The sequence below is a fragment of the Callorhinus ursinus genome, unplaced genomic scaffold (assembly GCF_003265705.2).
Source record: "Callorhinus ursinus isolate GAN/ISIS: 27379988/994484 unplaced genomic scaffold, GSC_fseal_2.0 scaffold1, whole genome shotgun sequence".
Classification (NCBI taxonomy): domain Eukaryota; kingdom Metazoa; phylum Chordata; class Mammalia; order Carnivora; family Otariidae; genus Callorhinus; species Callorhinus ursinus.
Window position 1 is genome coordinate 110,618,004 of NW_027397063.1, and position 21,309 is coordinate 110,639,312.

The 21,309-nt window shown below is 42.0% G+C and overlaps 1 protein-coding gene across 3 annotated transcripts in view; it reads right to left on the minus strand.

Annotated features, from left to right (window-relative positions):
* Positions 1-8,786: 8,786 nt before the first annotated feature.
* The window catches only part of GRK7 (G protein-coupled receptor kinase 7), a 39,345-nt gene continuing 26,822 nt past the window's right edge, over positions 8,787-21,309 (minus strand). Inside the window, exons 4-7 of one of the 3 annotated variants that reach the window (XR_012380319.1) lie at positions 17,391-19,509; positions 17,235-17,303; positions 15,510-15,577; positions 8,787-9,332 (exon numbers count right to left, since the gene is read on the minus strand). Coding sequence is in view for 1 of the 3 variants with exons in the window: in XM_025881272.2 (XP_025737057.1) it covers positions 19,173-19,509 (337 nt within the window). In the remaining 2 variants the exon portion in view is untranslated. Of the gene's footprint in view, positions 9,333-15,509; positions 15,578-17,107; positions 19,510-21,309 lie in introns of those variants that run through there. The other 2 variants (XR_012380316.1, XM_025881272.2) reach the window with 2 other exon arrangements.

Sequence of the window (21,309 nt, forward strand, 5' to 3'; positions counted from 1 at the left end):
TCTTTAATAGCTTTTGGTTTCCAGCTTGTACTGTTATGTGTTAACATTTCCAAGCTAAACAGCAGGCAAAGTGGTAGGGGTAGGGTAGTGTGTTTTAGGAAAAATTTATTACTTCTGGACAGTGGAGAGATGGAACACACCTATGGATTAGAGAAAAAGGCCACTAGACTCAATACACTAGGGGTCTTTGAAGCACCATTATTCATCATAGCCCCAAACTGGAGGGATCCCTATATCTATCTGCAGTAGAAGTGAAAAATAAATTGTAATATATACATAAACACATATATACATGTAATATATACATAAACACACACATATATAGGTACATATATGAAACAATGGAAATCTAAAATAAACCACAGCAGCTTAATGGTATATATGGCTTTTCCTCCAATGGAATACTATACAGCAATGAAAAAGGACAAGCTGCTTTCACATAGAACATGGGTGGCTCTCAAAACATAATGTTGGGTGAAAGAAGCCTGATACAGAAGAATACATATTGTCTGACCCCATTTACATAAAGTTCAACAATAGGCAAGATGTAACTATAGTGTTTGGGGATGCCTACTGGGCGGTTGATTATTAAGAAAAGTAAAGAAGCGATTGCTATGAAAGAGTGGTGGTTAACTCTGGCAAGAGAGAGTGGGAGCTGTGTTTAGAAAAGGGCATGATGAGGGCTTCTGGGTGCTGGTGATAAGCTGTTTCTTGACCTGGTGGCTATTTACATGGGTTTTTACTTTATAATAATTCTTTAAGCTTGCATTCTTATTTTTATGAATTGTTAGGTATGTGTTGTTAAAGAACAAAATTCAGTTGAGTATATTTGAAGATCTAATTGGCTTTATTAAGTGATTCATGAATCAGGCAGCACCCCAGCTAGCAAATAGAGGGGAGCTTCAAAGGGTTGTACAAAAAAAGAAGGTTTTTATAGGCAGAAGGGTGGGGCAAGGAAGTTATTAGCAAAAGAAAAGAAGGAATTGTTTCTGGAAAGGTCACTTTCCCTTGGTGGAGGGAGGGGTGGGGGAAGACAGAGGGTCTTATCATGCAGATTACCTCATCTCTATTTGGGAGGTTGTGGGGGCAGGGACCCATGTGACAGATTACCTTACTGGGGCTGACCGGAAAATTTCTGACTGGTTAAGCCTACATTTCTGGGGGAGGTTGAAAGTGCAATTTGGGTAAGTATTAAGTCCAGGTTTGGTGACTTGGCCTAGCACAAGTGACTCCATCTTGGGCCTGTGGTTTTCTTTTAAACAATGTGTTGTTTTTCACAGTTTAAAAAATTGTGCCTGTGTTTTTACAAAGACTGAGGTCAGTATTGTTTGGAGTCAGTCACTAGTGGATGCAAACATTACATATCTTCAGTGTGTGATGTATATCTGTGATGTATATTGAGGACCTCCTGAGCCTGCACCTTGTCAAGCCAGTCTGGTGGAGAACAAGTCAGACTATGTGACTTGGGCAGAGAAACAAGGAGACCAACCCTTCTTCTGAGTCTCAAAGCTGTTTACATACTGGTCCATTGAACCTTCTCAAAGACTGGGGCAGCAGGAATCACAAAAGAATCATTTCAGTTTAAAAGGTAGAGGATAATCCATTAGAAAGAAATTGGTGGGAGTCAGATAGCCTGGGGTCAAAATCTGCCCAAACTTTGGGGAGAAATAAATGAGCTAATTTGTAAGGTGCCTGACGCATGTACATAATAAATGGTAGAAATATTTTTCTCATTTAACTCAAGAAGACACAGCCGGGGTTGGGTTGGGCTTGCCCAAAGTCACCTGGCTAGCAAGGGAAGGATCAGAGAGTCAAACCTGGGCAGTTCCCTCTTGAGCCCATGGAACCCCCACCAGCCCCGTTATGATACAAGTATTCCCTGGCAGCTCGGGGGGTAGGGGGGGAGCAGTTACATGGGCTAGGAGCAAAGGCATGTTGCAGAGCATGGCATTGGAGGTGACCCTTCTGGAAGAGGCATGGTAGGCAGAAAAGGGAGCACAGACCAGCCTAGGAGGTATGAAAATTCACAGAATCACAGGGGAATGGTGGGTGAACAGTTGAGTCACTGAACCTCTCTAAGCGTCCAGTTCCAGGAATGAAGGCAAGAAGAGGTGCCCCACTTCCTCCAAAGTGTTATTCCGGGGATAGGAAGTGAGTGTATTTGAAAGTTCTTTACAAACTGTTCAGCATTATGCAAATGTAAGATTGTGTGTGTGTACGAGTGTGTGTCCCAGGAAAATTTAACAGTTGCCTTATGTCTGTGGGTAAAAGAGGAAATCATGACCTTACCTTTTGACCTATAGAGACTGCTCCCAAGCATGGGACATAGGAGAATAAAGGGAAATTCCTGGGAATACTAACCTAGAAGATATTTAGCACATCCAATTAAACCTAGGAGATATATATTATTTATATTATAGAATGTTAGGCCAAGCTTTGGTGATTACAGTTTATTGCTAATAAGTATGAATTGTTGCCATACACTCTAGGAGGTCTAGAATCTGCTTGCAGCAAATACAAATTTACGGAGGCAAAGATGAACCCATCTTCTGGGAAAACTCTATGAACAAAAGACTAAGTTTCATTAGCAAAATCACTTACATCCTCCTGGCACTTTGTGATCCTCTGAAAATATTAATAATTAACATTTCCTCTGTGCTTACCACGTGTCAGATACTTTTATAAGTACTTTATATGATTTCTTACTGTTAATAATTAATTATAGGGGTGCCTAGGTGGCTCAGTCAGTTGAGCATCTGGTTCTTGGGTTTGGCTCAGGTTGTGATCTCTGGGTCTTGGGATCGAGCCCCACCTTGGGCTCCACGCTGGGTGGGGAGTCCGCTTGGGATTCTCTCTCTCTCCCTCTGCCCCTCCCTGCTAAAATAAATAAATAAATAAATATTTTAAAAAAATAATTAATTATAAAAACATTGTTAATCATCACAACAATCCTGTGAGATATGCTACTTTGCTGACCTCCATTTTATAGACAGGGAAACCTTAGGTAACGTGACCACAGTCACACAGCTAGTAAGAGGTGGGATTTAAACTCAGGCAGGTCTGATTCTGGAGTCCACATGTTTACCCATTTCCCTCTACTGTCTTTCAGCCAGGTTAATTTATTCATGACAGTGACCATTTACAAGAAGAGACTCTTGATTATTTACTTTATCTCTTTGAAATTCAGCCTAGAGTCCACCCTTCTCAAAGTCAAACTCTCCTCATATGCTTTGAATTCAGGGCAGCCTATGGAATGTTTGTGAGGGTCACCTTTATCTTTGAAAGGTGTTTCTGAATGGTTATCTACTTGTTCAAAGTTGAGTTTTAAAGAAGTACAAAAACTGGCTGACCCAGGTTTAGGAACTTTGAGAAATCCTAATGAAACCACTGAAGAGAGAGACAATGGGCAGGGATGGAAATGAAGCGCTGTGATGAGGTAAAAATTGAGAGAAAAGTGAAGAAAGAGAACCTGGGAATGATTCAGAGCCTTCGAGCTGCCGGCCTGACCTGGCAGAAGGATCGAGGAGCCGTAATCCTGGGACAGGCACAATGTTCTGTGATGTGGGGTGCTGCAGACGGCACTGTGCACAATGACAGAAATAATAACATTTCACTAATAACCCTTAAGTTCTGCCAGGACGACCCAACAGAACACACAGACAGGGAAAGACAGTGTAGCTGGTTTGACTACCCTGTGACAAGTGAGTGTGGGGCTGGCTCTGCTGACACCCTGGAGCAAGTCAAGGGAGTCCAGGCTCTCTCTCTGTCCCCCAGCTCACAGCCCCAGACACCGTAGAACTTGTCTGCCATTGCTCCTTCCTGCCACGGACAATTAAGACGTCCCCTATCTCAAGTGGGTTGTGGGGCTGGCAAGCTTTGGCACCAAGGACAGGGGATTAACCTGAAGTGAGGTTTTTCCTCTAGCAGGAAAAGAAAAAAAAAAAAAAAAAAGACAATTGATAGAACTAAGGAAATGAGCTGAGAAAAAGCCAAACAAAGAGTAGTGGTTGGATGATTCATGAGGTGGGGTACTCCTTTCTGGCAAAAAAAACAATATTATAAGATTGTAATCTGCTAGTGGCTGTCTTGTCCTTTAATGACCACGTTCTCTTTCAGAATTCTAAGTGTAGGTTAGGGCTGGAAAGGGGGATAAAGTTGAGATGAAGGACTTTTATTATAAGTGGGTCCATTTCCTCTGCCTTCCCTTCCTGTGAGGGCTGCAGACCTGCCCTGCAACTGAGTCATGGTTGCCCCTGTCCCAGCAGTACAATTCATTATGTTTGCTGCCTTGGAAGACGTGAGAAGGAAAGAGCTTTTTAAAAAATTCTGCGTTGGTTTGCTCCAAAGAGACCTGGGGATTATTTGCAGGTTACATTATTTTCCAGCCTAGTAACTTTTTCCTCATTGCTATTGTGAGTGCTTTCATTGTTTTAACCAAATAATAGTCCAGGTGCAGCCAGGACTCTTTTCTTCTGACAGGAAGACCCCAGGAAGAGCTATCAATTAGTAACTGTTCACAACATACAATTGGTGGGTGCTTGACATTTCCAGTGCTACTGAGGAGCTAAAATTTGGACATCCAACTCTGACTAAGGAGAAGGAAATCACAAACATTGTCTACTCAGTCTGTACCCAGAAAGGGTTGGCTTAAGAATAATAGTCTCTTGGGGCACCTGGGTGGCTCAGTCAGTTAAGTGTCTGACTCTTGGTTTTGGCTCAGGTCGTGATCTCAGGGTCCCGGGATAGAGCCCCGTGTCAGGCTCCGTGCTCAGTGTGGCATCTGCTTGAGATTCTCTCTCCCTCTCCTCTGCTCCTCTAGCTCATGCTCTTCCGCTCTCTCAAATAAATAAATAAATCTAAAAAAAAAAAAAGAATAGTAGTTTCTATCATTGATCAGAAAAGAAATGTACAAAAATGAAGTTTGATAAAAAAAATCCTTCCATTGTGAGGAGGTGAGCAGTTGACAGGCAGGAGGGTAGGTGAGGTGTATAACAGGACAAGCGTCCTGGCTTGAAAGGAACTATAGAGTAAATTTCCCTTCCATGATCAAAAATAACAGATGTGCTGACAATCTATGGTTAAATTTGGGTTTTGGACATGGTGTACCTGGATTTGAACCTGGGATTCTCAAAGTATTTGTTGTATGTCCTTTGTCTAGTTACTTCCCCTCTTAGTGCCCCCTTAACTTAAATGTAAAATGGGGATATAATGGTACCAACACCATGGGGCTGGGGAGGGATCAAATGATTAATTCATGGAAAGCAGAGTAAGTGCTCAACAGATGTTAGCGATTATTGTCATCAGGGCTACAACATCACAATAGCTCTTCTGTACTAAAGAAATTCCAGAAAGTTTTTAATTAGCTGCGCAATCTTGGGGCTGAATTTTCCTACCTGTAAAATGAGGGAGTTGTCCAGATAAGGTCCAATCTGACTTTAAAAGCCTAGAATTACATTCTTTGCATTTTCCTAATGGAAATACTGAGGCCTACAAGTTGTATCTGTACAGCAAAGACAGGCCGAGGAGGTAGCTGGCTACCGATCTCCGGTGCTGCTGGTCTTTTATTATCTTATCAGAAGATCACAACCCAGGGCTCCTAGGAAGTACAACCCAGTATAACCTTTCTGGAGGTCATCTGGCAATATTTATCAAAGCCTGAAAAGTATTTATACCTCAACATTCCACTTCTAGGAATTTATACTAGGACAATGACAAATAATAAAGGATGTTGCAACATAGCCACAAGGATGTTCATTACAGGATCATCTGTACTAAGGAAAAACTGGAAAATATTGATAATAACAGGATTGGGTACACAAATTATAGTGCATCCATGTAATGAAATGCAGTTCTAAATATGATTAACAAGGAATTTTTTTTGACATGGCAAGATGCTTACAATATATTGCTAAATGAAGGGGCGCCTGGGTGGCTCAGTTATTAAGCGTCTGCTTTCGGCTCAGGTCATGATCCCAGGGTCCTGGGATTGAGCCCCGCATTGGGCTCCCCGCTCAGTGGGAAGCCTGTTTTCCCTCTGCCACTCCCCCTGCTTGTGTTCCCTCTCTCGCTGTGTCTCTCTGTCAAATAAATAAATAAAATCTTAAAAAAATATATATATATAGTTAAATGAAAAAACAGATTATCAAACAATATATATACATTATGATCCCAGAAGGGTTAAAAACCAATATAGATATAAATAGATAGATAGATAGATAGATCCACCAAAAATCCACCAAATGAACCAAATCTATTACCAGTCCACTAAATATATCCACCAAAATATAAACAGAGCTAATCTCAAGATGTGACTGGTATTTTCCTTTTTCAAAAAATCAGTTTTATACAATGAACATGTGCTTTTTTCTGTTTATTTTGGAGAAATTAAAACATAAAAAGAGAAAGAATTGTGATAGCTACCCCACCCCCATCCCCACTGTGGCCACATGCATATCAACTTCAGCAATTATTAGCTTATGACCAATTTTGTTTCACCTTGTATTTTTTTTTAAGATTTTATTTATTCATTTGAGATACAGAGATACAGAGAGAGAGAGAAAGCATGAGCAGGGAGAGAGGCAGAGGGAGAGGGAGAAGCAGGCTCCTCGCTGAGCCAGGAGCCTGATGTGGGGCTCGATCCCAGGACCCTGGGATCATGACCTGAGCCGAAGGCAGACGCTTAACCATCTGAGCCACCCAGGTGCCCCTCACCTTGTATTTTTAATAGGAAAAAATGACTTAAAAGTTTTTCAAGACTGTATAAGAGGAATTATTTTTCATTTCATTCCAACTACAGGCCAAATAATAAGAAAATTAGGTCAATATTCATAGTGGTCCAGAGCATTGCCATTTTTAATCATATCAGGAGCAAATAAGCAATTCTGCACAGACCTAGGCCAGATCTTCATCAGGCAAACATCTCAGTAGAGACTAGCTTCCGGTGCAAGTGTCAGAAACCCACCTCTGTTGAGTGAATGTGGGGAACAGTTGGCTCTTGTGATCCCACTGGAGTGCAGGCAGAAGGAGGGGTGGCTGATGGATGCAGAGTGTCCCCAGGGCCTTGGGCTTATTACTGTCATGCTGCTGACCTGAGTCCCAGGCATGTCAGCTCACAGCCTCTCAGCAAGGGAGGGACGGGTCCCACCGCTCTCAGTCATACAACCAGGGGAGGTCTCTGTCTGATGGACCTAGGGTCTGGTCATTTCCCTGTGACCAAAGGGACCATGCTGAGATATTTAGAGGTTCTAACAGTAAGAATAGTCATAACAGCGGCAACTTATAAACATATAGCATCTGCTCTGTGCCAGGCACTGTCTAAATGTTAGATATAAATACTAATTAAAGCCTCCTAACAACCGTAAGAGGCAAATGCTATCACCAGCATCATTACCTTTTTAGAGATGGGGAAATTGAGACCAAAAGCACCCAAGCAACTTGCCCACGGTCATACAAACGGTGAGTAACAGAACTAGGCTTCACACCTAAGCCGCCTGGCCCTAGGGCTGGTACAATTAATGACTCTGTGATTTCATTGTTTGGGAGTTGGAGCACCAAAAATAGTGTGTCTCTTACCATATGTAATCCAAATCCAAATCACATCAAATTCTGGATTAGGGTAAGAGAGTTAAAAAAAATTAATATTTGCCTATGACTCTTCTGATATTTGCTGTCACATGCTTTTCTCATGGTTTTGGTGCTGGTGCCCTAAGTGACACTGTCACTTGCATAACTGGCCCCAGGGTTTGAGAAGGGATTTGTGGTAAGCAGACAGAGCACAAATGTGGTTTTACTAGCTAAAGGTGTGCTGGGTGCCCCCTGCCCCCACAGGAAGTCCTCCAGTCCACTTCGGGGACTCTCACTTTTGGGGCTCTGGCAGCAGCTATAGACTTGACAGCTCACTTCTGCAAAGGTCGACCTGCATTCCTCTGGCTTTCCTTCTTTCTTCTTTCCTTCCCTCTTTCATTCTTTAAATGTGTTCGGCAGCAAGTAGTCAGAAACTCGACTGTCAGCGCAAATCTAAACTCTAAAGAGGTTACGAGCTCCTTAAGAAGTCTGAAAGAAGGAGGGTTGCCCAGTATGTGTGACAGCTCAGTGATGTCATCGAACACCCAGGTCCTTCCTTCTTGCCCCTCTGCCTCCTCGTGTGTTAGCTCTTGTTTTCAAGCCCATGACCTATGGTTGCAGATGGCTGCCCCAGGGCAAGGCATCACTGTCCTCTTAAAACACGATGACATAAAAAAGGAAGGGGTCAAAATGGCTTTTTTTTCACATGGCTCTCTCTTATTTAGGCCAAAAAATCCATCTAAGAACAGCCCAAAAAGCTGCTGTTTACTCTCATTGACCAGGGTGAGGTCACATGACAATGTCTAGCCCAATTACTGGCAAAAAGACCAATCCTAATTCATCCTCTAGGTCAGGGCATGTGGCTTCCCTCGGAAATATTTGACATCTGTGTGCAAGGAAGAAGGAGATCATTTTTGGGTAGGCTGATATATAACCCCTTTATTCTTCCTTTCATGTCTTTCCTCTAACGAGCCTAAAAAGTAGAAGGCCTGGGGCAGGGTCAAGGTCAGGGTTGGGGAACAGGGGACATGGTCTGCTCATTAGTGAAATTCATAGTTATCCTTTTGCAGAATAATTTGACCTTGTATTTTCCTAACTCTCCTAAGGCCTCAGAAAATTCTTTAATTCCAAGGCTGGGAAAAGTATGTTATATCCTGTATCAGTTTCCTATGGCTGCTGTAATAAATTACCACAAAATTAATAACACAAATTTATTCTCTTATAGTTCTGGAGGCCAGAAATCCCAAATCCAAAAGTTTCACTGGGCTAAAAGTCCAGGTATTGGCTGTGGGCTTGTTTCTGCTCAAGGATCTGGGGAGAATCCATTTCCTTGTTTTATTTAGTCTCTAGTGACTTCCTTTATTCTTCGGCTTGTGGCCCTTTTTCTTCAGTGTGCACGACTCCACACCAATGGCATCAGCTTCTCTGTATCACACAGCGTTCTCTGACCAATTCCTCCTGTATCTCTCCTAGAAGGAGAGTTGTGATTATTCATGATCATCTCCTTATCTCAAGGTCCTTAAGTTAATCACATCTACAAAGCCCCTTTTGCCATATAGCATTTATAGGGAATTAGGACACGAATATTCAGCCCACCACATGTTCCGATATCTGATCCTCCAATCTCAGAACTTTTAGAAGGGGGAACTTCAGGGCAGGAGAGAGTTCCAATGTCTTCTCAGTGATGTTCAGCAACCCAGCCACTCATAATTGCAGGTTTGGGGTCTATGGTTTAGGTTTGTCGCAGGTGCTTGGGGTGGCGTTTATGCCTGAAGGACAGAATTCTCATTAGAAGGAAGTCTTTCTCAGGAGCCTATGGGGGACACTTGTAACTCTCTCTGTTTTCTACTTTTGCAGGTAAATGAATCAGGCTTGCTTTAAGACAGTGCATATGGAAGAAGTGGCATATCCCATTAATGTAAAGTAACTTTAATCAAAAAAATCACATGCCAACATGAGCTTCATCACATTTTTAATGAACCCTCTACTGTGGAGTGATGATTCAAGCTATCAGGACATTATGTAAAATTTCTGTAGTGAGTTTATAGACCACTCAGTCTGTTTTCCTATCTCCGTATTTGTTTCTTTTTTGGTTGTTGTTCTGGTTCTGGTCCTTGCCCCTGACTTTCATGTTCTCTCATCTTTTAGATATTGGAAGCTTTGTATCTAGCTTTCCCTGGCATTTCTTAGCCTCTCTGTCTGGTGAATATCTTCCATGGGCTGTGACTTGTGACTCTAGTTGGTTTCTCCCCTACAACCTTGTTTACCTCCTAAAAATGGAACCAAGCTTGGGGTAGACCTTGCCAGATTCTGGACCGAGTCACAACTAACCAACCACAGTTTATTTCAGGGGCAAGTCAGTGAAGTGCTGGTAAATGCTTAACAACCCACTCTCCAGGAAAACAAACCCTTAATTGTGGGATCTGCTGTTTTTTTTGGTTGCAGATCTACCCACCATGGCCTAATTCAAGCTACCAAGATGAGGTCAGGTGAGGCTGAAAGTGGAGTTGAGAAAAGGTGCGCACCATCCGTTCCCTGGGCCAAGGGCAGGTCTGTCCTCATGATGCGATATTGCAGTAGTCTGCTACCTCCCAAACAGGGAAGAACTAGTCAAACATTCCCTCTGGAAGTTTTGCCAAAGGAAACTTTTCACACCCATTCTCCCCAAGTCAGGCTTTGGCGGCATGGAAGTATAACTGAAAGTAAACTTTGAGTTAGAATTGCATTTTGCTCATTGTCTTCTCCACTGTTCCTTGTTCCTTGTGTGGAGTAATGTTGGCTTATAGTCAGTCAGTCACTTTTACTGGCAAGACAGTCACCATGCAGGAGAGGAGGAAAAGCAACTGGCTCCTTCTGTGGGTCTCCAGTGCTACACACAAGAAAATTCTCAACTTAACGTAACATCTGAGATGAATTAGCTGAGCTTTCTCTGCTACAGGAAAATAAAGGAGGGGGTGGTGGGTGGGAGAAGGTGAGCAGATAGAGTAGATCATTTAAATTCTCAGAGAATCCAGATGTCAGTCAATGGTTTCTACCTTCTTCTTAAACTCCTCTTCCAAAATCAAATGGAGGGATTTATTTCACTTCCTTTCTGCATCGCCACACATGGTGGGGTAGGGCAGGGTGAGTGACAAAGTGACTAGAGGGGACTGTGGGAGGGAGAGGCAAGATGACTGGACAGCCTACACACTGCATGTCAGAACTAAGTGACAGAATTGATCAAACGCTGGACTATGAAATGTTGCCAGTGAAGATGCATAAAGTAATAAAAACAGTGAAAATTCCACATGCCTGGGCAAAGTTCTGCCCTGCGGTATCTGCTCTTCTGTTTTATGGGCCTAGCCCAGAACAGAACCAAGCAAAGGTGAGGGCCGGAGGGCACACCACTCCCCAGGAAGCCGGGCGTGGACAAGGGCATCTGAATGTTTGTTTGGTTGAGTTGCTATTTCACCATTGTCTGCCTTGTTACCAGTTATGACATGTGCCCAAGCGGCCTTCTCCCCTTAATTTCACTGGCATTTGTTAAGAAAACATTCACCGAGATCCAGTCTGGATGTGTCTTTTAGCCTGCCTGTAACTTTCCACTTTAAGGGAGATGTAATAAGGAGTTTACAAGTCCTAATTGCACAGCTTTTTAAGAACAAGGATTTTTAAAGCATAAACCTGGGAGAAATTCTTATAAAGAGGAAAGGAAGAGGGAAAACTGGATTCTGGTTCTTAAATCCCCCTAGGCATTATGCTTCTTGGTCCTTGGCATCAACTAAAGAGAAGCAGGAAAAATTATTGATCCACATTGGCTCATAGAGATATCCAGCCAAAGGAGGAAGTACTCAGGATGGGCATGGTCTGTCTTGGGCTCAATTCCTGTCTCCTACCACAAGGCCTAGTACATGGTAAACCCTGAATTAGTATTTGTTGAACGAGTGAATGTATATGATTATTTTTGAGGAGACAAATAAAGAAGTGTAGTTTCAAAAGGATTTTTCTAAGTATCTACACCCAAGCCATTAGCCCACAGGACCAGAAGTTGGGTGAGTGAAATGCAAGGTCCAAGGTGCGCGACTGGAACATTCAGTTTGTGCACGTTTCCATGCCACTGTGTGCTCCTGAGACCAAGTGCTGCCTTAAATATTGTACCCTGGCTGCCCCGCTCACCTCACTCTAGTCCCAGCCCTGCTACTCCATCTAGGGCCTACAGAATATTTCTTAGAAATTATTTCTTCCTTGGGTTTGGTCCACTAAGTCTGCTCTGAGCCTCACAGGAGACATTGCAGGGAATAGGGACAGAGGCAGCTCCTACCCGGGAAACCAATGACCTCAGAGCCAAGAGGTGTCAGGTGGACCTGGGTTTACTCAGCACTTAACTGTGTACTTGAAGAAGACTATTAACCTCTGGAGCTTTCTTTTCTTCATCAATAAAATGCAGAAAATAATACCTACTTCACAGGATGACTGTGAGCCTTGGGAGTAATACACAAAAGGTACCAAGTACAGTGCCCAGCACATAGTAGGTGCTCAGCCAATGGAAACTTTTGTTGCATCATTATTATTGGCAGTAGTAGTGGTGATGCTGGCCACACCGCCTGGCCAACTCCTCGAGTGGGAGCGAGCACACATGTGGACCGGCCACAAAAATTTGCAGAAGCTGTATTGGAGCACAGAATTGATAGATGCGGGCAATTCACTCTGACTGTGAGCCAGGTGCTGGGATAGTTTTCCTGTATTTTCTCTCACCCTGACCACAGACTATTCTTATTTGATTATCTATACTCATGGACAACAGATAATTTTTTAGCCTAAGTATGGCTGGTGCAACATTGGGGACCTAATGATGCTAGAAAAAAAATTAATTTGCTTTCAGCAATTCAAATGTAACTGACATCCTGCATTGGACCTGGCAAACCTTGCAGGGGAGTTGTTAGTACAGGGACTTGAAAATGGTGCCGCCGCTGGGTGTGTCTCTGGAATGCCTGCTTGCCTCGGGGGCTCAGCACCCTGTGTACTAGCAGGTGAACCTCTGAAGCTGTTCTTGCTTCTTCTGGCTCCTGGCTTTCTCCTCTCTGCCTCTCTTTCCCCAACAGCATCTCCTGCGGCACGCAGAAAGTATGGGCACGGCAGGAATGCACTTGACAACTGGCGGTGCAGATGGGAGAGGCAGGGCGAAGAGAACTGGTTTAAAAATATGTACTAGTCAGCTGGCCCACGCACCTCAACCCAACTGCTGGGGAAATGCTAGCTGCTTTCTGGGCTTGCCACCTCTCCCACCAGCCCCCTATTTAGGGGCTCTTCTTTTTGCTGTGTGTTTCATAAGAGAACAACAGGAGAAAGGGCTCTTGGTGAGAACTTCCGTTAATGGAAGCAGAATTTCAAAAATATGCCTCAGGTTCTTTGATGGCATTATGACATTCTGGGCTGTGTCGATGGATAATCCTCCAAAAAAAAAAAAAAAAGTAAAATCGTGACTGTCATACAAAAATAAAAATGAATACATGTTAAAGATTTTTATTTAACTCATTCATGAGAAAACTGGTGTTACAACCAGTTGAAAAAAAGTAATAAAAACCATACATCTGTAAGCAATAAAGGAATGTTGAAATGCATGAGCAAATACACATAAAACTGGCTTAGGGGGTGTTGGGCTGAGTTGTAGCTCTCAAAATTCCTATGTTAAAGTCCTAACCCCCAGGTACCCCAGACTGCGACTGTATTTGGAGATAGGGTCTTTAAGAGAGGTGATTAAGTTAAAATGAGGTCATTAGGATGGGCCCTAATCCAATACGACTGGTGTCCTTATAAGAATAAATTAGGATACAGAGACCCACGGCAGGAAGATCATGGGCAGACAGGAGAAGACAGTCTTGTAGAAGTCAAGGAGAGAGGCCTCAAAAGAAATCAATCGCACTGACACCTTGATCTTGGACTTGGAGGCTCCAGAACTGTGATATAATAAATTTCTGGTTTTCAAGCCACCCAGTTTGCAATACTTTGTTATCTTAGCCCTGACCAACTAATGGTGGGGGGGGGGGGCGGTTGTTTGCATGTCTATAGACAAGAATTATTTTGCATTCCCATTAGTTATCTAGTTTATAGAGTTGTAAAACAGCTCCTTTAGAGTCAGATAACCTCTTTAGTTTAGTAGTAAGATAATTTATGACTAGGATCCATAAATTATGCTTGTGGGCCAAATCTAGTCCTACTACCTGTTTTTTATAAATAAAACTTTATTGGCACACAGCCATACTTATTCCTTCTTGCATTATCTATGGCTGCTTTCCTATTACAAAGGTAGAGATAAGTAGTTGCCATTTGCAAAGTCTAAAATATTTACACTCTGGTCTTTTACAGAAGAAGTTTGCATATCCTCCTCCAGGCAATGCATCAGTTTTCCACTGAAGCACAAATGTTTCCTTACAATCAGAGCGTTCAAGGTCATTTGGTTCAGGGGTTCCCAGATTTTGAAATCTCACAGGTCCGTAAAATTTCAAAAAAAATTTGAGGGATGGTCAGAGGGTCTCCAATTTTACTTTTATAAAATATCAGCTGCTTCATAAAAAGATTTGTGTGTGTGTGTGTGTGTGTGTGTGTGTGTGTGTGTGTGTACGCGCAAAAAGGTGATTTTATTAAAGCATGGGGATGGGGGCGCTGGGTGGCTCAGTCGTTAAGCGTCTGCCTTCGGCTCAGGTCATGATCCCAGGGTCCTGGGATCGAGCGCTGCATCCGGCTCCTTGCTCTGCGGGAAGCCCTCTTCTCCCTCTCCCACTCCCCCTGCTTGTGTTTCCTCTCGCTGTCTCTCTCTCTCTCTGTCAAATAAATAAATAAAATCTTTAAAAAAAAAAAAAAAAAAAGCACAGGGATAGGACCCATGGCAGAAAGAGCTGCTGCATAAAAAGATATTTTGAAGTAAATAGTGCACGAGAAACTTTGCTGCATTGTACTTGCTTTCATTTCTCTGAGGTTTGGTAAAACCTCACCAGGAAACCCCACAGTTCATGGCCTAGTTTGTGGAACCAATAATCTGACCTAACTTTAGGCACCAAATGCTGGCTCTGTCCAAGGGGACTCTGCTGGTTTAGACCAGGAGTCAGGTCTGGTGAAACTCCCAGGATCCAGGCGGATACCCTTCAGCCAGAAAGGGGTCCTCAGGGACTGATTATTGCCAGAGCCAGCCTGGGCATGCCCCACACACCGAGGTCCAGCTATGATGGAGCCTGACTTGCTTTAAATAATATATTTTTTTCCTGATTTTTTTAAAATAAAAATGTGGTCAGTGGGAAGAACAAAATTCATCTCTACCCAGAGAGATATAAAGGTTTACTGACACACAGGGGCAACAAAAGCACTTTCCAATCTAAAAATCGTAAAGGGAGAAAACCAAGCATCTCTCCCCAAACCAAAATGGAGCCTGGCACATGCAGGTAGCAATATGTATTGAACAAATAACTAAACCTAAATAACTGCAAGTATTTATCCTAGATGATCCAAGAAAACTCAGTAAGTCTTTGAAAAATTTTTTGATAATCAAAATGGCTAATATGATAAGTCTTCCTGGCACCCCCCTTCTTGCATTTATTTTTTTTCCTTGTATCATTTTTTTTAAAACTCTTAAGATTTAAAACTGTCTAGGACAACTCTTTAAGAAGCAAGGATTATGTATTTTCACGTCCAAACAATTTACATAAATCAAGTCTTATTATTAAAATGCCCTAATGATACATACAATATAATAACCTTTAAAAATTGATCAGGTAGACTCTCATGATTTCAAGACGTGTAATTTCTAAGAAGCCAATTAACTGAATTTTCACTTCCATGCCTGGTCACCTAAATGAAAAACATCTTACACCTGGTATTGAAAATAAACAATTAAGAGTATTTTTAACTCTTTGTGGCGTGCAATCTTAAACTCAAGAATTCATCACTGTTTTCTTTGAAAACCTTATGCATACCTTCTGCTTTGATGGTACCACTACGTCCCTTCCTGCAGCTTAGCCATCTCCTTTAAACCCATCTCCTCCTGTAGGAAATAAACATTCAGATAACCTCTGACAAACTGGAAGAATAAAGATGACTTCACTCTGGTTCTTTGTCTGAATACCTCATTTATATAAGTGTTTGTTTCCCCTGATGTTTCATTATGTTTATGAAACTTTTCTATAAAACATAAGCTCAATTTCACTTTTGGAAAATAAGCAAGCATCATCCCCTTTCAAAAATCACTTTCTTCTTTTGGTGAAACATCTGGTTTCGTCTTATTTAAGTTTTTACTTAAATCCCACCCACAACCTGCGCAGATGGCTCTGCATTCTCTTATTTCTCTCCATCTCTGATATTTAATCTCCCCGATCAGGTCTGTCTCTCATGTGCCCCACCCTTTAGCCAGAAGCCTCCCTCACTCTGAAGTGGCCCAGGTAGGTCCTGTACCTAGCCTGTGATGAGGATGGGGCCTGGGATGGACTCCAATGTCTCCATTTATTCTAATTAGTTTTTTCTTTCATTGTGCATAAAAACTTTCCTTTTAAACTGCTCCCTGGGATGCAGCTCTCTTCTCTCACCTCCTTTGGACCTTTTAATTAAGGTGGCCAAGTTTAGCTCTTACTAGTGTGTTCCCTGACCTAGAATCATTTGACCTGCTGCTACTTACTGACTATAGTCTTCAATTTATTATGCCCCTACAGTATGCAAGTCATGTGCTATGTGCTTCATATACATTATTTCTAGTCTTTGCTACACCCCTCCCTGAAAAGCTGTGTGACCTTGGACAAACTACAGAACATCTCTGAGCTTCAGTTTCTCATTTGTTTAAGAAGATTTATTTATTTATTTCAGAGAGAGAGGGAGTGGGGGAGGAGGGCAGAGGGAGAGGGAGAGAGAGAATCCCAAGCCGACTCCCCACAGACTGCAGAGCCTGATGCTGGGCTTGATCCCATGATCCTGAGATCACGACCTGAGCTGAAATCAAAAGTCATACGCTCAACTGACTGAGCCACCCAGGTGCCCCAGTTTCTCATTTAAAATGTGAATAATACGGCACCTGGGTGGCTCAGAAGGTTAAGCGTCTGCCTTCGGCTCAGGTCATGATCCCAGGGTCCTGGGATCAAGTCCCGCATTGGGCTCCCTGCTCCTTGGGAGCCTGCTTCTCCCTCTGCTTCTCATTCTCTCTCTCTCTCCCTCTGTCTCTCATGAATAAATAAATAAAATCTTTAAAAAATAATAAAATAAAATGTGAATAATAACAATGACAAGAGTCTGCATTCTACCCTACACCATATAGCTTCTCTTAGACAGTTGTCTTATTTCTCAGTGGTGTCCTCCAAATGTCCAGGATGGAGCTCAACGTGTAACTTAGCTCAATACATATTTACTTGGTGATTGTTTGAATATAGTTATCTTACTCAATTACTTTCCTGAGTTAGTTCTAAGAAATGAAACACAGATTTGTATTAAAGTTTATCAAAAGCAATAGACATTCACATTAAGGAACCAATGCAATAAGACATTACTTTTAAATGTCTAATTATAAAACTAAATACTAAGACCTCTACTCTTGGAATGCTCTGGTTAGTTGGATTTCTGTTAACTGTGAATTTGTTTTTTGTTACAATAGACGTGTTACGAATTTCATCAAATTTTAATCTATTTCCTTGCTTAGGAAAAGAATCTGCTGGACACACCTGTATCTGCTTTGATGACCCAGGACTCTGCAGTATCTCCAGGGCAGGATTTGGAGTATCAAGAGCTTGCTGAGGATAGAGAATGAGCAGGAAGGTGAGTAGCAGGTGCACTAACCCAGGACTCAAGTCTGAGATGATTTCGTACTTCTTACTTACTGTGCAGGATATGGCTAATGCTGTCTTGTAGTTGAGGATTAATGTTGGCTGGGTTCCAGTTAACCAAATATTTTTTGACTAGTGTTTTTGCAACTCTTGGCTCCTGTACTCAAGAGATAAAACTTTTAAAATGATTTCAGCCAGGTTTGTCACCACTGGCACGAGTGAGATTTCCTTATGCACACATATATCGTTTTTTATCCTTTCTTAAAATTTCATTTTATTATTATTATTTTTTCATAAGCTCTGTGCCCAACATGGGGCTTGAACTCAGGACCCCAGATCAAGGGTCACATGCTCTACCAGCTGAGCCAGCCAGGTGCCCCCCCTTTTTTCTTTAAGTATAATCATCTCAGATTTATAATTGTGTCCAGAATATTTTTTTTCACCCTTAGAATTTTCACTTTGGCTGTGCTCTTGAGAAGTGCTAATTCTACAGGAAAGTGCTGGCTGGGCAGCCACTTGAACTGAGGACTACCATTTGTTCAAATCAGCTGCCAAAGGCCATATTTCTCCTTCAGGTCTTGAAATAGCCAAGAGTCTACTTCACAAGATATGTGGGAAGAACTAACATGTACAAGGACAGGAAAGTCTACAAGATGAATATAGATGATGTTCAGTTTCATATATACTGCAATTGCCAAAATTACATGTTTTTTGGGTATTTGAAAAGTTGCTGTCAAATGTATAATTGAAACTTTGAGCAACCAAGATAGGAACCCATACATAACAGCATTTCAGCCTACATGGCTCTGGTTCTCAAACGTGACACACATCAGAAGTACCTGGGGAGCTTCTGAAAATCTAGATGCCCAGGCTGCCTCCCCCAGATCAATTAAAATATGGGGGTAGGAGTCAGATATTGGTATTTTTAAAAGATCCCTAGGTGATTCTAAAGTTCAGCAAAGTTTGGGAAACAATGGCATGTGGAAAAATACATGTAGCATGTAGCTACATTAAAATTTGTGGCATGTTACCTAAAGGACTCAACTTACAGAATACCTTAATTCACAGATCTCATGAATGTTTCCATTTAAAATACTTCAACATTATAATGGTAAAATATTTCAAAAATATGAAAAAGAGACTCTCGGTAAATTAAAAATTATTCTGTAATTTAAAATACTGCCAGTATATTACAATCCACTCCTTTTTAGGGGGAGAATATCAGGAACATTTATTTCCAGCTTCCAAATCCTTTTTATAAGTACAGAAGCAGAAGAAATACTGAAAGATGAAGGGAAGAAAGGATATAAACAAAGAAAAACTAAAATGATTATTTACCAAGAATTGCAAATGCTCATTTTCTGAGTATACCACAACGTTCCATTCTCTATTCCTAGGACTTTGTGTAATTTAAAGGGACGTGATGGTGGAGGGCTCATGCTTTTAGTTTATCAAAATAAACCTGAGTGTTCCTTTTCCCAGGCCTCAGTGAAAACTGAGACTTTACTCATCTTTATGAAAAAAGAGAGAAAGAAGAAAGAAGTAGGGGGAAAGAGAGAGAGAGAAAGAAGGAAGGAAAGAAGGAGAGGAGAGGAAGGGAAGGAGAGAGGGGAAAGGAAGGGAGGGGGGAGGAAGAGGAGGGGAGGGGGAGGAGGGGAGGGGGGAGGGGAGAAAAATGTGTCCTAGTGGTGAGCTCACCTGCCCTTTGAATTGTTCTATGGTTGAAATGCCCCTCCTGATTGATCAGTCCTCATTCAACAGATTTTCATGTGTTAGGAAACATTCGAGGATTATGTCAGCTGAGATTCCTGCTGCCTATCTGGTGGAGAGAACAACTTATAGTAACAAACACACACCAGACTTGGATGAATTACCATCACCACAACCTGCAGGCCTGTTGGGGTCGTTCAATTCTTCAAACAGTCCCGTTTCTATAATCTCTTCCTGCCATGCTATAGGGACAGCACCTGTTGCAAATCTTTGGAAGAACATCTTATCTTTATCATCAAATTCGATTCCCCGAACCTCAGAGAAATCTTCAATTTCAGCGATGTCTTTGGCATAAACCACTGAAGGGTCTGGCACAAATGGGGGCTCAACTAGGCCAGCTTCCAGGCGAGCAAAATTGATGGTTTTGAAGAAAGGGTGTTGCCTGGGATCATCAGACTTTTCTCTGTGAAGAAAGGAGATGGTCAGCCTGAGACACAGTAACAAACCAAAACAGGAAATGTTCTAACAATACAAAGTGTCTAGCATTCTTTTCCTGTAATACATTTCATTTTAATTGCAAAGACAATATAACAACGTAAAGAATAATTTGGAAAAATAATAACTTTAAATTTCACCCACAATTTTAAAAAATCACCCACAATTCCATCTTATGCAGACAGTAGCATTTTCATTGTTTGCAGATAACCTTCACATGTCTAATTTTTGGAGTCAAGTAGTTGACATGACTTTTATTCTTAGTGTTTTGTGGAAATACAAGCAAAATTCAGTGGGGCCAGAACCTGCTTCCCTGCAACTTCCAGTCATTGCATTTTGCTAGACCCTTCAGGGTCACATAGAACAAGGGAAGCATGTCTATCCACACACAGCCCTACTCACATCCTAAAAAACAGCACCCATATTGTCTCAGTCTTCATATGACATGATTATTAGGAGCTCCACCTACCTCCCCCAACAGCCACAATACTTTCAAAGACTTTAAAAAAATCCATTAGTAATTTTTAGCAGCATGAATGAGCATACATTCAATGCTCAAGACTATGGTTATTGGTTACCAAGCCCTCTTTCCTTGTGCTAGAAATTATGCCAGTATTTGCCTTAGAATAAGAGGGGGGAAAATGTATGTTCCCAATTGTGTAACCTCTTGTATTAGTTATCTATTGCTGTGTAACAAACTGCCCCAACATTCAGCGGCTTAAAACAACAAACATTTATTATCTCAGTTTCTGTGGGTCAAGAATCTAGAAACGGCTTAACTGGGTGCCTCTGGCTTAAGGTCTTTTATGAGGTTGTTCATCAGTGCTGTGGTCTCATCTGAAGGTTCAACTGGGACCAGGGGAGGAAATCTGCTTCCAAGCTCACTCACATGGTTATTGGCAGGTCTCCATCCCTCACCACATGAGCCTCTCCACAAAGCTACCTTATAACTTTATACCTGGTTTTCCCCTGAGCCCAAGATAAAAGGCACAGTCTTTTTACTACCTAATCTTGGAAATGACATCTCATCACTTCTGCCATATTGTTAGAAGCAAATGAATAAGTCCATCCCACCCTTAAGGGAAGGGATTACACAAGAGTATGGATAACAGGAGATGGGGATATTTGGGGACCACACTAGGGACAGCCTACCACACATTTCTCTTGGTTCCTCTTAAGTCCAGGTTTTTAAAGAAATAAAAGGGGGCTGTATTGTGGCATCAGATTCAAATGATTTTTTCCTTTTTATGTGAGTAGATATGTTGGTCTGACAAAAAAAAAATGTCTACCTTTAGGGGGGCACCTGGGTGGCTCAGTTGGTTAAGCATCTGACTTTTGATTTTGGCATGGATCATGATCTCAGTGTTGTGGGACTGAATCCCACCTTGGGCTCTACACTCAGCAGGAAGTCTGCTTGAGATTCTCTCTCTTCCTCTCTCTCTGCCCCTCCCCCTGTATACTCTCTAAAATGAATAAATAAATCTTAAAAAAAAAAAAGAGGGGTACCTGGGTGGCTCAGTCGGTTAAGCATCTGCCTTCGGCTCGGGTCATGTTCCCAGGGTCCTGGGACTGAGCCCCACATCGGGCTTCCTGCTCAGTGGGGAGCAGTGCTTCTCCCTTTCCCTCTGCCCCTCCCCCTACTCCTGCTCTCTCTCACTCTCTCGCTCTCTGAATTAAATAAATAAAATCTTAAAAAAAAAAGAAAAAGAAAAAGAAAAAGAAAGAAATGTCTCCCCTTAGGGAAAAGTCAATTTCTGTCATAAATCAA